The sequence below is a fragment of the Lemur catta genome, chromosome 19, assembly GCF_020740605.2.
Source record: "Lemur catta isolate mLemCat1 chromosome 19, mLemCat1.pri, whole genome shotgun sequence".
NCBI lineage: Eukaryota > Metazoa > Chordata > Mammalia > Primates > Lemuridae > Lemur > Lemur catta.
In genome coordinates this window covers 17,302,642-17,316,403 of record NC_059146.1, presented here as the reverse complement: position 1 = coordinate 17,316,403, position 13,762 = coordinate 17,302,642, and the positions used below count along the sequence as shown (strand labels likewise).

General features: G+C 41.5%; 1 protein-coding gene across 5 annotated transcripts in view; it reads right to left on the bottom strand.

The window, feature by feature from the left end:
- SEPTIN11 (septin 11) overlaps nucleotides 1-13,762 on the bottom strand; it is a 105,126-nt gene that overhangs the window by 35,224 nt on the left and 56,140 nt on the right. For all 5 annotated transcript variants that reach the window (XM_045532865.1, XM_045532867.1, XM_045532869.1 and 2 more), the window contains exon 2: nucleotides 6,722-6,836. In XM_045532865.1, the coding sequence (XP_045388821.1) occupies nucleotides 6,722-6,836 (115 nt within the window). The remainder of the gene's footprint in view (nucleotides 1-6,721; nucleotides 6,837-13,762) is intronic.

Sequence of the window (13,762 nt, the reverse complement as noted above, 5' to 3'; positions counted from 1 at the left end):
GGAGAAAGAGCCGATAGATATAGCAGAGTACTGGAGATATGCTCTTTAAATTAATACCTGAGCACTTATTATGTGACAAGCATAGGTGTGGGGATGAAATGGTGAACAAAAACAGACAACTGATGCTGTTTGAACTTCTATAATATCCTGAATGTCACTCAGATCTCCGAAGTCTGCCTGTGTACCAGTTGAGACTGTTTCCTCTCTTCCTCACTTTCCTGAATATTCTTACAAAAACCCCATCCATAAAAGTAATACAAACCAGTTTCTGCTCCCTAATGTGATAGAGTTTAATAAGCTCACACTCCCGATTCATGGCTTACCAAATTAACTTTGAGTAAAACAAAGTTACAATGTAATGGATAAAGAAATATTAGTAATTCCATCCTGAAGGTACCTGAGTCATTTTTAAGTACATGTTATATGCGTAATGTTCTCAGGCACAGCCAACTTCTTTTTGGGATTTACCTATTTTGGGGACATGGACAAAGGGACAGAAGCAGAGCTACCTTATAAATGCCTTTCCATTATGCCAAAGTTCTGTCAGCAGAAAGTGACCCACTTAACCCTCATCTCTTTCCCTAAGAACGGCAACAAAGACTTCAACTTACATGCCCAGGATTCTAGGTTACCCAGACGGGACTGAAACTCCCATCTCAATTTTACTAGGTTGAGAATTACTTAAACACATGTGAATCAGGAACACTATTTTTTTTAAAAGGCATGGTAATTTTAATTATCATTTACATTAAGGTGGAAATTACGAACAATTAGCATTCCAGGCCATACATGTAGCACAGAGTTAATCAATGGGTTGAAAAAAACCACTGTTCCTCTAAATTTCAAAGTGCTTTGCTTTCCATTTCTATGCTCTGTGCTTTTAAGAGCCGTAATTAGACACAGCAACTCTAGCAGCCGTGTGACTCACCAAAAGCAATTCAGTAGGAAATGACAGCTTTTGGAATAAAAGGAATTACAGAACTAGGGGTTTTTTGATGCATGAGCTTTTGAGACTTCTCTCTAACCTTTGCAAGCAGGGCCTTGCCTATACTTTTGAGGACCCACAAGAGCAAAAATTTCTAATTGAGTAACTGAGAGCCCACTAGGCATAGGTTTCAATTCAAACCAGACAACCATAACAATATTTTCAGAAAATCTATGCCTAACATTAGCTTTGATGCATTTTGAAACTCCCTAGCAGAGTGCCTGGCACAGAGCAGGCATTTGTTAAAAGTTAATCAAAAAGAAAAATGAGCGTGGTGATAATTTATACTTAGGTTTGCCGCTTTGGTAGATTTTTGAGAGTTTGTTGTTTACTCTATTGTAAATTCATCTGCCTAAACACTTGGTTGTTGGAATAATTAGAGATCCACTCTTGAAGCGCTAACTGTGGCTTGTTTTTCCTGCTCCTGCCAATGCTGGTGAAACTGACGCCCATGTCACAAGGCAAAGCAGTCCTACCTCTACCCCCATTCTCAGGCTGATTTAATCCACAAGCTCTAAGGTGGACAGGGAAAAAGACAAACCAGGATTATGTTATGAGTTAGAAAGTAACTGTAGATTGAACAAATGTGATGCACATCTTTTACTCTAATTGCTAAGACTGGCTGCTTGGATAAGTAATCGTGCATGGGCATCTGCTTGCCTCTAAATATTCTAGATTTTATTCTTGGATGGAGCCAGATAATCAGAGAGCTACACATAATACCTAAGCTGTGTTGGTATAAGTCCTCACAGAGTCGCCTTTGACGAAACTGGCTTTGGCATAATACCAGCCTGCATGAAGGACTTGAAGGAACACCACGTGACACTGGCATTGCATCAATCGATTGCAACAATTTAGGGGCTGCCCAGGAGCCCAGACCATTATACCCACCGTATGCCGTATTTCTTTTCTGAAAATCCATGGGAGGAATTTTCCCAGGTAAAACTGTATTTCACCTGGAGTCACTATTTTGTTTTTACTTTATAGGCACTATAAATCTATCATATTATTTTTTTTAAGTTGTTTACATTTATTTAATGCTAAGAACACAGATACTCTAAAGAGATAAACAAGAAACAGTTTTATTTTTCTAAAGAGGATTTTGACCCCCAAAACACTGGTCATTCAAACCTCTGAAAGAGCACAAAAATTAAGAAAAATGCAAAACATATTTCATTTCTTACCTGAATTGACCTTAGAATACCTAAACATTGTCTTTAAGAGATATCAATGCAGTCATGTGTCACTCAATGACAGGGGTACGTTCTGAGAAATGCATCTTTAGGCAATTTCATCATTGTACAAACACCATGGAGTGTATTTACACAAACCTAGGTGGTAGAACACCCTGCACACCTGGGCTATATGGTATAGCCTATTGCTCCCAGGCTACAAACCTGTACAGCATGTGACTGTACTGAACACTGCAGGCAAATCTGTCATACTGAATTTTTAACTTGTGTTTAGCATATAACATATGCTTAATAAATATCTGTTAAATGAATCAATGAATTCCCTCCATGTTCTGACCACCACGCTGGGAGACAAAGGTATTGCTCCACCAATTAGTTATCCTAGGCAGGTCTGATTACAAGCTTCAAGTTCTGACTCTATCCCTGGCTTCACCTTATTTTCTGGGGTCAATTTTTATCTTTATTCATTTTACCCTGTAAGCCACTTCATATCCTCTCCTGGGAAAACAAGATGGGATAAAAATGTTTAAGACGTGATTGTAAAATTTCACAATTAATGTTGACACTATAGCCTTGGCTCAAATGGCCTTAACCTTGTCTGTTTTCTATTCTTCTTCTCTCATCCCCTCAACACAATTAAGGTGGAATGGTTTAAAAAAAAAATCAATTTTCAAAATGTATTATGAATTTACTTTGACTCTATTGTTGAATTGGGTCCTCTTCAAAAGCAGAGATGTTACAGTATCTTATTCGCCTTTGTACCTTCACAAAGAACTGACACAGCTGGATCAACATTGGTGAGGTGTCTCATGGTGTTAGTGTCAGTTTGGAAAATGAATCAGATACACAAATTTCAAATTATAAAAAAAGGCTGAATACTAATTTAGATCTAATTTAGATTCTCTGCAAAAACACAGCATGGGTAAAACATAAAAGGCTTTATTTAAACTACGGTGTAGCTTTGGGAGTGAGTTAGTGTGCTGTAGGCAGGACGGAGAGTGGGGGGATTATGAACTCCTGGACATTCTGTTATGTGATTTAGCCCGGAATTCCCTTTGCAGTAGAGTGAAAACTACTCTCCCTCTTTCTATACACATTCATTCCCAGGACCCACAGAGATGGGTTTCCGTATCTCTAAAACCAGACTGAGCTCATGAGAGGATCATTTTCTGCCCTGATTTCTTTCCTGTTTTCAACCTACAGGCTCTTGCCACAAAACAAAATTCCAATCTAAGACCTTTTTGATAAAAAATTTTCTTACTGGGATCTTCACTTTTTTCTAAATCCTCAATTCCCTTCCATATTTATCACAAGAAAATAAAATCATGCTATAAGCACCACACACATGCTATAAACACCATACCGTACAAAACATACCAATGGGCAGTAAGACGACAAGGGGGAAAATGACCATGGATGCTCTTAAGTTAAATATGTCACCTTCTCCTCTGTGTGACTGTCCACATATTTTTGATTGGCTAGAATACTTTTTATATACTCTTACTTTAAAACTAGATGGACCACTGATTGACAGTGGGAGTTTTTTCTTATTCAGATAGTTTGCTGCAAAATATTTGCAGTAAAAGGATTTGATGTTTTCTACACTCTGAGGATAAATTACTATTTGATGCTGATACCCCATCTCCCAAAGAGCTAATGTTGGCCTCCAAAGGGTTATAGCAAAGAACCTGGACAGTCAGATATACTGGCCATGAATGGTATCCAAGACTTAAAGTGGAGTGAAACAAGCAAATGCAGAAGAATACGAATAGCATGATCTCATTCGTATAAAAGCAAAACAATAAAGAACCTAGGTACGTGATAGCTGTTTTCATGTGTCCAGCGTGTCCCACGCCCAATCTCCTTTCTGGTAATGTCTTCGTCCCTATAGGGAACCTTTTGTGTTTTGGGGTGGGTTGGGCCCATCTCCCACCCGGGCGGGGCGTGTGACCCAGTCCTGGTCAATCAGAGAGAGACCCTGTGCCTGTTCAGGGAGACGTGTGGGGATTGGCTTGTTCTTTCCCCCGGGGTTGCTAAGCTGGTGACACTGCTGGAGGTCAGACTGCCACCGTGCGGAAACCAGCCCGGGAAGCCAAGCACAAGCGGGCCGGATGGAGAACCAGAGACAGAGCCCTGACAGGGCTCTTTGCACCCTGGGAGCCACCTGTTCTTAATTACACTGTGTCACCTTTTTAGGTGTGTCAGGGGGTGGGGGAGAGTCTTCACTGTGTTTAAGCTGGATTTCTGCACTTCTCTGTGGAAAATTCCCTAATACAAGAATAGTCAGAGGGCGATGCAATGCTGCTGGCTCTGAAGATGGAGGACAGGCTCCAAGAGCCAAGGAATGCGGGCGGCCGCAAGAAGCTGGAAAGGACAAGGAAATGCCTTCTCCCCTAGAGGTTCCTGGAATGCAGGCGGCCCCGCGGCCCCTTGCTGGACTTCTACCTACAGAGCTGTAAAGCCACACCGTGGTGCTGTTTTAGGCCACCAAAAATAATTTCCTAATACGAGAAGACGTGTTAAATCGAAAGTTTCTAGAAGGATCTGACTGTGTTTTATCTCTCTGTGAAATGGAAATGGGGCTGGAAGTTGAAAGGGAGGGATTTTATAATGTTTTAAATAAGAAGCATATATTATGTTAATTAGTTTGAAGAACTACTTCTAAACATGTTCAAGAATGGAACCAGAATAAACATCTAAGAATCCCAGCTATTGTCACCCACCCAGGAGAGTCTGAACAGCAGCCGCTTTACCAGTCGGGCAGCATCGGTGTGGCTTAGGAGGAATTCCAGCCAGCGTCGGGACTGTGCAACCTACCACGAGAGCCAGCCTCCAAGCACGCAGAGCCCCTACACGCCACGTACCCGGCTAAACCAGGACCCCACGGGAAGGCCTTCCCCTGTTACGTGGGAGCCAGGCCTTAGCTCACAGATATATTCTTGAAGCTGATTTTGGAGACAGGGCTGGGAGGCACAGAAGAAAAGCCAGAATAGCAGTTGGCCTAGGATTACAATTTTGCATACTTTTCAATAGCAAACCGACAAATCGCCAACAAATTGCTATGCTAATGAAGAATGGCCCTGCTCTGCAATGAGCATTTACCCTAAGAGAAAGGACAACTCATTCATGCCACTCTGTAGAGCTAGCTGCCATTCAGGAGGTCCCCTGCTGAATTTTAAAAGGCTTCATGCACAGAAGAGGAGACAGCATGAGAGCTGGCTGCTGTGGTCATGTTGCTGTCCAGTCACTCTCCTACCCGGTGCTGAAAAAATAATGCCAGGGAGCAGGCCGGTCTAGTGTGCCAGCCCATTATGGCTTTCTGCTAATGAACGCCCGGCACAGAGGCTACCTGCAACATAGTCCTTGAGAAGCATTTTAAAAAGGAAAATATATGCTCTTCCCACTCCCATAACAAATAAGCAAATGGTAGTTCTCACATTGAACCCACATCTTTCTAAATTCACTTCATCAAATAAGCCTGATACATCGTGTCAAGCTTGGGGGAAGGATGGTCTGCTTGGCTACACACAGAATTTCTTTGGTCTGCCTCAAAGTGAAGTCTCGGAAGGATATGCCCAGAGGACAACAGCAGCAAAACAATGCAGCCCAAACCACGTCACTGCTGTTTAACCATCTATCAGGCGTGACAGGGACGGTGAAGGAACAGCCACGTCTGTCACTCGGACATTTCTCCTTCACACTAACAGGAGATTTATATTTCGATTTTCTTCTTTTCCATCTTCCTCTTCTTAGTTTAAAAAGGACATGGCTAGAGAGATAAAGAAAAATACCAAGGCAGAGGCCTAGTCTAAAGCATGTTTAAGGGATATGAATAAAAGATACTGAGGACACAAGTCCATCAGATGTCTTTAGCCTTTTGCATTTGTTTACGAAGAAAAAACTAAGGTCAGTTTTAGATCCCAACTTAAAGACAAAAGGTTAACTCAAGAGTGTAGGCAGAAAATTTACTTCAAATATGAAATAAAATTTTAAATCGTCTTTTGTACCCAAAGCAAAAGTTTTTAACATTATAAGTTTATTAAAGCAGTTAGAGTAGTTTTAGATTTGACTTATTTTAGGTAGCATATCTTTCAAAAGACTTCAGTGGAGATGAATATTGCACTGTAGTCAGAGACCCTAGACACACATTCTTAAAAGGCTTTTAAATGTTCTCATTATGTATATCTCAGATCCTTCTCCCAACTTCCTGTAGTTCTACTGAGGGTCTAAGTCCCTCTCCTCGCCAAACATTAAAATAAGTGTTTTAACAACAATATTAAACTGACCAGTTGCTTGACTATGCAAAGAAATACAAATGATAATTTGAGCAACACCACAAAATTTACGAAGCCTTTACTCAGATACAACTCTCAATCTTTGTAAGTACGAGAAATGTGCAAAGTAGGTATTTTGCCTTGCTTTACCAATGAACAAAAGAGTAAAAATATAATTCTCATTTCACTGAAATTTGCCCCTCTGACAGTCACCTGCCAATATCTGAGCACCACAGTCCCTGCTTGGCAGCAGGTGACGAATCACTTACCAACACACAGGATGTTGAAACAGAATCCTTGAGAAGTAGACTTGTTGACCAGCTGGTCAGGAAGACTGTCAAATCCAACATGGCCAGAGAGTGACAAGTTTCGTAGCTCTTCACTCTGGAATTTCAGAGGGGAAACGTTTGAGCATCTATGAACTATGCCCCCTGGGTATCGCACATTACATACGTTACCTTCTCCCTTCCTACCGTCTTAACGTGCATGGAAAAAGGAGAATCCCCGAGTTCCCACAGCCTCCTTGGCTTCTGCACAACTGATGGCAGCAGTAACTTCACAGTCACGCTCTTTCCACAAAATCCCCAGCTCCCAGGGCAGACTATCGCCCAGGGTATTTCATCCCTTGTTACGAGTGTACTGGTCCAGGGAAATTTGATCTTCTAGAGGTGGCTATTTCAGATACGCAGTAAGTGACATTAAAAAAAAAAAAAAAAAAAAAAACTCCAACCATTTTGATAGCTTCTATTGCTCAAGAAAAGCTTTCAATTTATTTTCAACTCATAGTCAATAAATAATTAAATATAATACTCTTTCAGATACACAAAAGAGCTTTGAAAAGCTCACAGTGGAAGATACCTGCTCGTTATAATTATGACAATGCTGTAACCACTGTAAATGCAACATGTTTAGAATTTCTCAGCACATGAGCGGGTTCCATCTCCTCTGTTAGCTGTATAGGTTTCCTGAGGCTTCTTTGCTCCTCCCTCCATGGCTCCTAGCACAGGCTTTGGACTTGCTGGACCTTCGCAGAGTTACTGATGGAGACTGGGGTAAGGTAGTTACACATTTTAAAGGAGGGCGATTTATGCTCATGTATAAAATGGCACTGACTGCCTCCACAGCTCTCCCATCCGGGTACTAACCAGGCCCAACCCTGCTTGGCTTCTGAGAACCAGCGTGTTCAGGGTGGCATGGCCGTAGACGGCCTCTATGGTTCCGAATGCGCCCCATGGGTGTTGGAGATAAGTTGGGAAACTTCTCAGGAAATGACATCAGCTACTTTCAGTCCTTCAAGTGCAATACCATGGTTACAGTTTGTGATTACTAGATATTGAAAGCCTTCTCCTCGAAGACATGACTCCTGGTGTTCTGACCGTGTTGCTGATGAACTTTATATTCAAAATACCGATGTTTCAGTGAGAAAATGAGCCTCAAAGTTCCACTTTTAATAAAAAACGCCCAGGATCACTTAGTCAATGTTTTTAAAAGATTGGTTTTCGTTATCCTCCTAGTTTTGTTATATAATCATCAGAGTGATTTCTTTTAATAATCAAGGACTGAGACCCCATCTTCAAATTTCTATGGTCACTAACTACCTATACACAGAAATGTGACTCCATAAATACAGGAATTTCAATGGATTTTAATGGTTTTGTAAACAACAGAACATCTAAAGTCAAACCAGCTCTAAAATTCTGATTGTGTGAAATAAGACTAAAACCCAACACACTGCCTGAATACCATGGTGGCAGCTGCAGCTTTGAGGTCAATGGGACAGAGAACAGATGTCTAGTCTATGAATAGTTTCCTTGAAACCTGCCAACAGTGAATATGAGACTCAAGAGTAGGCACTTATCCTTGAACAGGATGGCACGGTAGACAGCTCCCCAAGCAGCTTCGGGGGCAGACCCCGTGGGCAGCAGTCCTGCTAGCTGGGCAAGCCTCCTGACAACGCTGTACTGCTTCCAGCCCCAGTTCTCGCACCTGACCCTTCCTCTCTAGATACCGCAAAGGTTCAGACAGCAGGTATTTTTAGGGTGTTTACCACATCCGCCAAGACTTGGGCAAGGAGGATCTGAAATGAGTGCTGCGTTATATTTAGAACTCTTTCCATCGCAGCTGTGCAGTGGCTGCTGTGTGTCAGGCTAGGAGAAGCCATGGCACCAGCCCTGCCTTCTGCTGCCGCATCACTGACTGCGACACTTTGTGAACAGCACGAGAGGAGACGAGCCAAGGGAGAACCCCCATCCTACATTCCCTCTTTTCTCCACCACAATAATTCTTTTCATTCTGCGGGGGGGTTGGGGGGAATGGTTTGTTGCTCTGGATTATGGACTGTTGGGTTTTTAGATACCAGATATCCACCCAAGACCCAATCCTGGGAAGGAATCAGAGTTAGTAATTATAGTTCTCATCCCAGAACCCAAAGCTCAGCATCTCATATTCTCACCGTTTCCAAAACATGAGAAACCACCCCCACACCCACTGGGTATTTTTATACCCATTGAAAACCACACACAAAATGAAAGGTTATAAAACAGTTTAGTCTTGACATTTTTGAAATTTAAAGTTTTATCTTTAGAGTCTGTCTTCTAACTTTGTAATATAAAATATGTACATTTTATAAGTTTTTTTAATTTCACAATTTGAGCCTAATTCTCTGCCTAATATTAAAGGAAGCCCAAGAGTCACTACCCATCAGTATGTGATGGGGAAATGGAAATAAATCTTCCTCCTTTGGTTCATGAACAGGCTTAAAAACTGGAAAGCAGTGGAGGAAATGCAAGGAGTGGCTCTGAGCGGCTTACCTGGTGCCTCACATACAGACACTGAATTGAATTCCTACACGCCAACATTTTATGATATTTGCCTGAGCTGTCACTGTGCAAGGAATGTGGGGGTCTCTTTTGAGTCTACAGGGCCAGTCTCAGGGTACTGCATATATTCCCATGTCATTAACACTACCACCCCTCTGGAAATGACTCTCCAAATTTCATCTCCAATACTGAACTCTGCTTGGCTTCTAGTTCTGAATTTCTTTCAAAGGGGCAGTTCTCTTGGGTTGTCCTATCTGTACTTCAAACTGATGTTCCCAAAACTAAAATCATGTTCCTCAATCCCAAACTAACCCCTTCTCCAGAGCTCCCTATTTCTGTAAATGGTACTTACCCATGTTTGAGACGACCTCCTCTCCCACCACCAATTCTGAAGTCTTATCAATGCTACATCCTCTTCATCTCCATACCTAATAATAATTCAACAGCCTCCCAACTGATCTCCCTGACTTGGTCTCAGCCCTCTCTAATACTTCCTCTCTCTACCTTCCTGCCAAAGGAATCCTGGTCCTCAAATGTCCTCAATCCAATCTCCTGGGCTGATCCCAAATCTCTATTCCTACCAAATCTCCTGCTTCTCCCCAGGGAACACCTTACACTGCAGTTAAACTGAATCACTAACTATTCCTGGGACAAACCCAGGTTTTTTCCCATCAGAGTTACTCACATGATTTCCTCTATCTGAAAGGGCCTTATAACCAATGTTTACACACCCAAACCTTCCAGATCCCAATGAAATTTCAGCCCCATCATTGCTCTTTATTAAGAAATCTTGAGGAAAATTTCAGTAAACATTTCTCTTATCCATAAAAGGGAAATACTGATTGAATAAAGGTAGCTCAAGCTATAACTAAATAATTCCATGATCATCATAACAGCTAACATTTATTGACCATTTCCAATACTCCAGAAAAGTCCTAAACATGAGTGAACTCATTTGTTTAACAATTCTATGAAGTAGTCACCATTATTACCCAACCTGAACTTACAGACAAGAAAAGGGAGGCAGAGAAGCTTAGTAACTCGCTCAAGATCACACAGCTAGTAAAGTCAAGGAGCTGAAATTTGAACCAGGAAGTCAGTTCCAGAGCCCTGGGACATCGCTACGCTATCTCGTGATGATTTAACGAGCTCCCAGGTAGCCTCAGACAGTACAATGATTTCAGCTGCTATAAAAATCCAATACGTTAAAATAGAAGGAAAAAAAATTCTCTAAAACCAAAATTATCTGGCAACCATAAGAGATGGAAATTGAGAATTACAACAGGCAAAGTAACTCCAAGCATATTTTCACTGGTCCTGGCAATGCCGAGACCAGACTTTGATTTTTGCAGCTATGGCGCGTGAAACCCATAATATAATGCTTAGTTTTAACCGTTTTGAAAAGAAAGTGCCAACATGAAGCCACTAAGTAAATAACTATAAGACCTTAATTGATTTAGCCCACCACTGGCTAATCTCTCCAGTAATTATTAGACGATTTCTATAGGCCACTCCATGTTGAAATGGGTTATAACTAACCTTGATGGTATAAAATAAAATAGCCAGTCTTTCACTTGATGGTTTCATTTTTTTTTTTAAGAAGATCTCCTCTTGGAAACAATTATTTATTTGTTCATTCAAAAATACTCACTGCTCAAAGCACTAAGAAAGCTATGTTATTTTTATTATTCATTGATAAACACTGTCCCTGCCCTTCCGAGGTTTTACAGCATAGCAGTAGCTACGGGGCAGATGTGAATGTAAGCCTACGAAGGACAAAAGCGGTAAGTAACATGAATAACTGTGGGAAGGATGGGGAGAAATAGCTTTTCGCCAGGGAAATTCAAGAGGCGCCTTTTAGGAAGGCTGGAGTTCCCCATATGGATGAGTGAACAAAAGCCCAACTTGCAGAAGTCTTTTAGAGAAACGCTCTCTACACCCAAAGGGTCACCTTATTATGAATGTGTACTCTGAAGTTCATAACCAGCAAGTTTGTCAGAAGATTCCCAGCTGACTTCATTATGGAGATAATTATAACACAAATTACATAAGAATGTGTGCCACCACCTACATTCTGAGGGCTGCTGTAAAACATGTTCCAAAATTCCAAATCTTGCTTAACCAAAGCAGGACAGCAAAAGGCTTAGAGTCAGACAGACATGGGTTTGAATCCCAGCTGTGCTTTCTACAGGTTTTAGTCTGTTCCACCATCAGTAAAAATGGGGGACTTGGCAGGGTTGTTGGGAGGAGCTCAGGAGGTATACATGAGAATGCCTAGCATGGACTAGGTCCTCAGAAACCTGGGCTTGCTTTCCCTAACTTACGAGGGAAGAAGCAACTATAACTCAAAACTCTGAAATGAATTAGGGGTTCTCTCATTGCTGCTGGGTACTCCGGGAGAAGCTGTTGACCAGGAAAGCTCCCAGACTAACAAAGAAAGTAAAATCACAAAGGTAAGAACAGAGTGAACAAAAAGAAAGTAAAAGAGAGAAATGAGGATTTCAGCAGGAAGAAAATTCACCCCTAAAGAGGAAACTCATTTACAAAGCTGGAGGAAAAGCCACAGAATCGCATTCCTGTTTGCAGCATCGGCAGTTAACAGAATCGACACACTCCACAGCTGGAAAACGTCCTGGAGTCCCCATCTCCACTCTTGCTTCTACAGTCACGCGTGGCTTCGTGGTGAGGATGCATTCTGAGAAATGCGTCATTAGACAATTTTGTCACGGCGTGAACATCACAGAGTGCACTCACACAAACCTAGATGGCATAGCCTACTACTGCGGTTCCCAACCCCCAGGCCGAGGCCTGGGACCAGTGAGTGGCCTTTTAGGAATCAGGTGCACATCACCGCCTGAGCTCTGCCTCCCCCCTGATCCCAGCACCCTCACCCCTGTCCATGGAAACATGTTCTTCCCTGAAACTTAGGAACCTGGGGTGCACAGCAGTACGTGAGCGGCGGGTGGGAGCAAAGCTCCATCTGTATTTACAGCCGCTCCCCATCGCTCGCATCACTGCCTGAGCTCTGCCTCCCCCAGCTTAGAAAAATTGTCTTCCATGAAACTGGTACCTGGTGCCAAAAAGGTGGGGGACCTCTAGCCAGCGAGGCTACATGGTATGGCCTATTGCTCCCAGGCTACAGCCCCGTGCTGCATGTTACTGTGCTGAATACTGCAGACAATCATAACACAATGGTAAGTGTTTGTGTATCTTAACATATCTAGACATAGAAAGGTACAGTGAAAGCACGATATTATAATCTTACAGGACTACCGTCATATGTGCAGTCCATTGTCGACCGAAATGTGGTAATGCGGTGCTGTATTTTAATCCAGCCCAGGGTCTACTGAAATTAACAGACTGGATGGGCCCAGACGGATTGTAGTCATCACACTTAAACTGAAGTGTTATCCCTTTTCTTTACTTTTAAAACTGAAGTGTTGCAGTAGGTGTGGTCAGGTTGCCCATAGTTTCTGATCGCTATCAGCAGGCAGAAGCAAGAGAGCATGTTACCAAGGTGATGTTTTAATTGTTTAATTCAAACAAATTAAAATGTTTCAATGTGAAAGCAAGACTTAATTTTTAACCTTTAAAATCAGATATTACAATTTAAGTTTAGAAAGATCTCCCCTCTTTAAAATTAATTTTTTTACATATTTGAGTTAACTTATGATTGACTGAGAGAGCTGGAGATTTTTGTTTACAAAAAGTGTGATTATATTTTTCTCAAAGCCTCATTTAATGGATAGTAAACTATATTGATCCAAGCCACTTCATCCCAGGGCTCATGTTTCCTCAGCTGTAAAGTGAGAAGATTTAGCCAAATGACCTCTAAGCAAAGTCTGTGGTTCTAATGTTAATTCTAAGGTTTCTTGAGTCTGGAAAACCGAGATGCATAAATCCAATTCTGTCATTTTGCTTAAGGAAAACAAACACAGGGCAAAAAACTCCTGGTAGCATATTTTTTCTTGCCAAACTAAGACAGTTCAATTTTTAAATGACCCATGAAAGGGAGCTTCTATCAGTTATCCTGGGAAACTCCAAACCTAATGGAAATCTGTGTGTGTACTTCCATGCTTTCCAGCTAAACTTTTCATTCCTGCTTGTTTAGCTACACTAAATATGGATCAACTAAGAAAAAAAAAAAGGTATGTACTCATTCTTTACAACTGCCCTGCTTAAAAGCATTTTTTTCCCTTTAGCTGTATCTGCAGTCATCCACAAGATTTTTGAAAAGTGGATTTATATCCTCAAAATAAAACCTAGGAATTAACTCTTCTGTGTAAGTTAGTCATCTGTTCTCAAGAAGAAACATAAATCTTTATCCATGCTTTCATTCATTCAATAAATATTTATCAAGTACCAATGCGTATTAGAGTGCTAAGGATATGATGGTGACAAAACAAAGCAGCCCCAGCTCACTCACGGAGCAGACAGTGTAGTGGAACACACATAGGCCAATCCAATAGTCACAAATGCATAATCACGAGC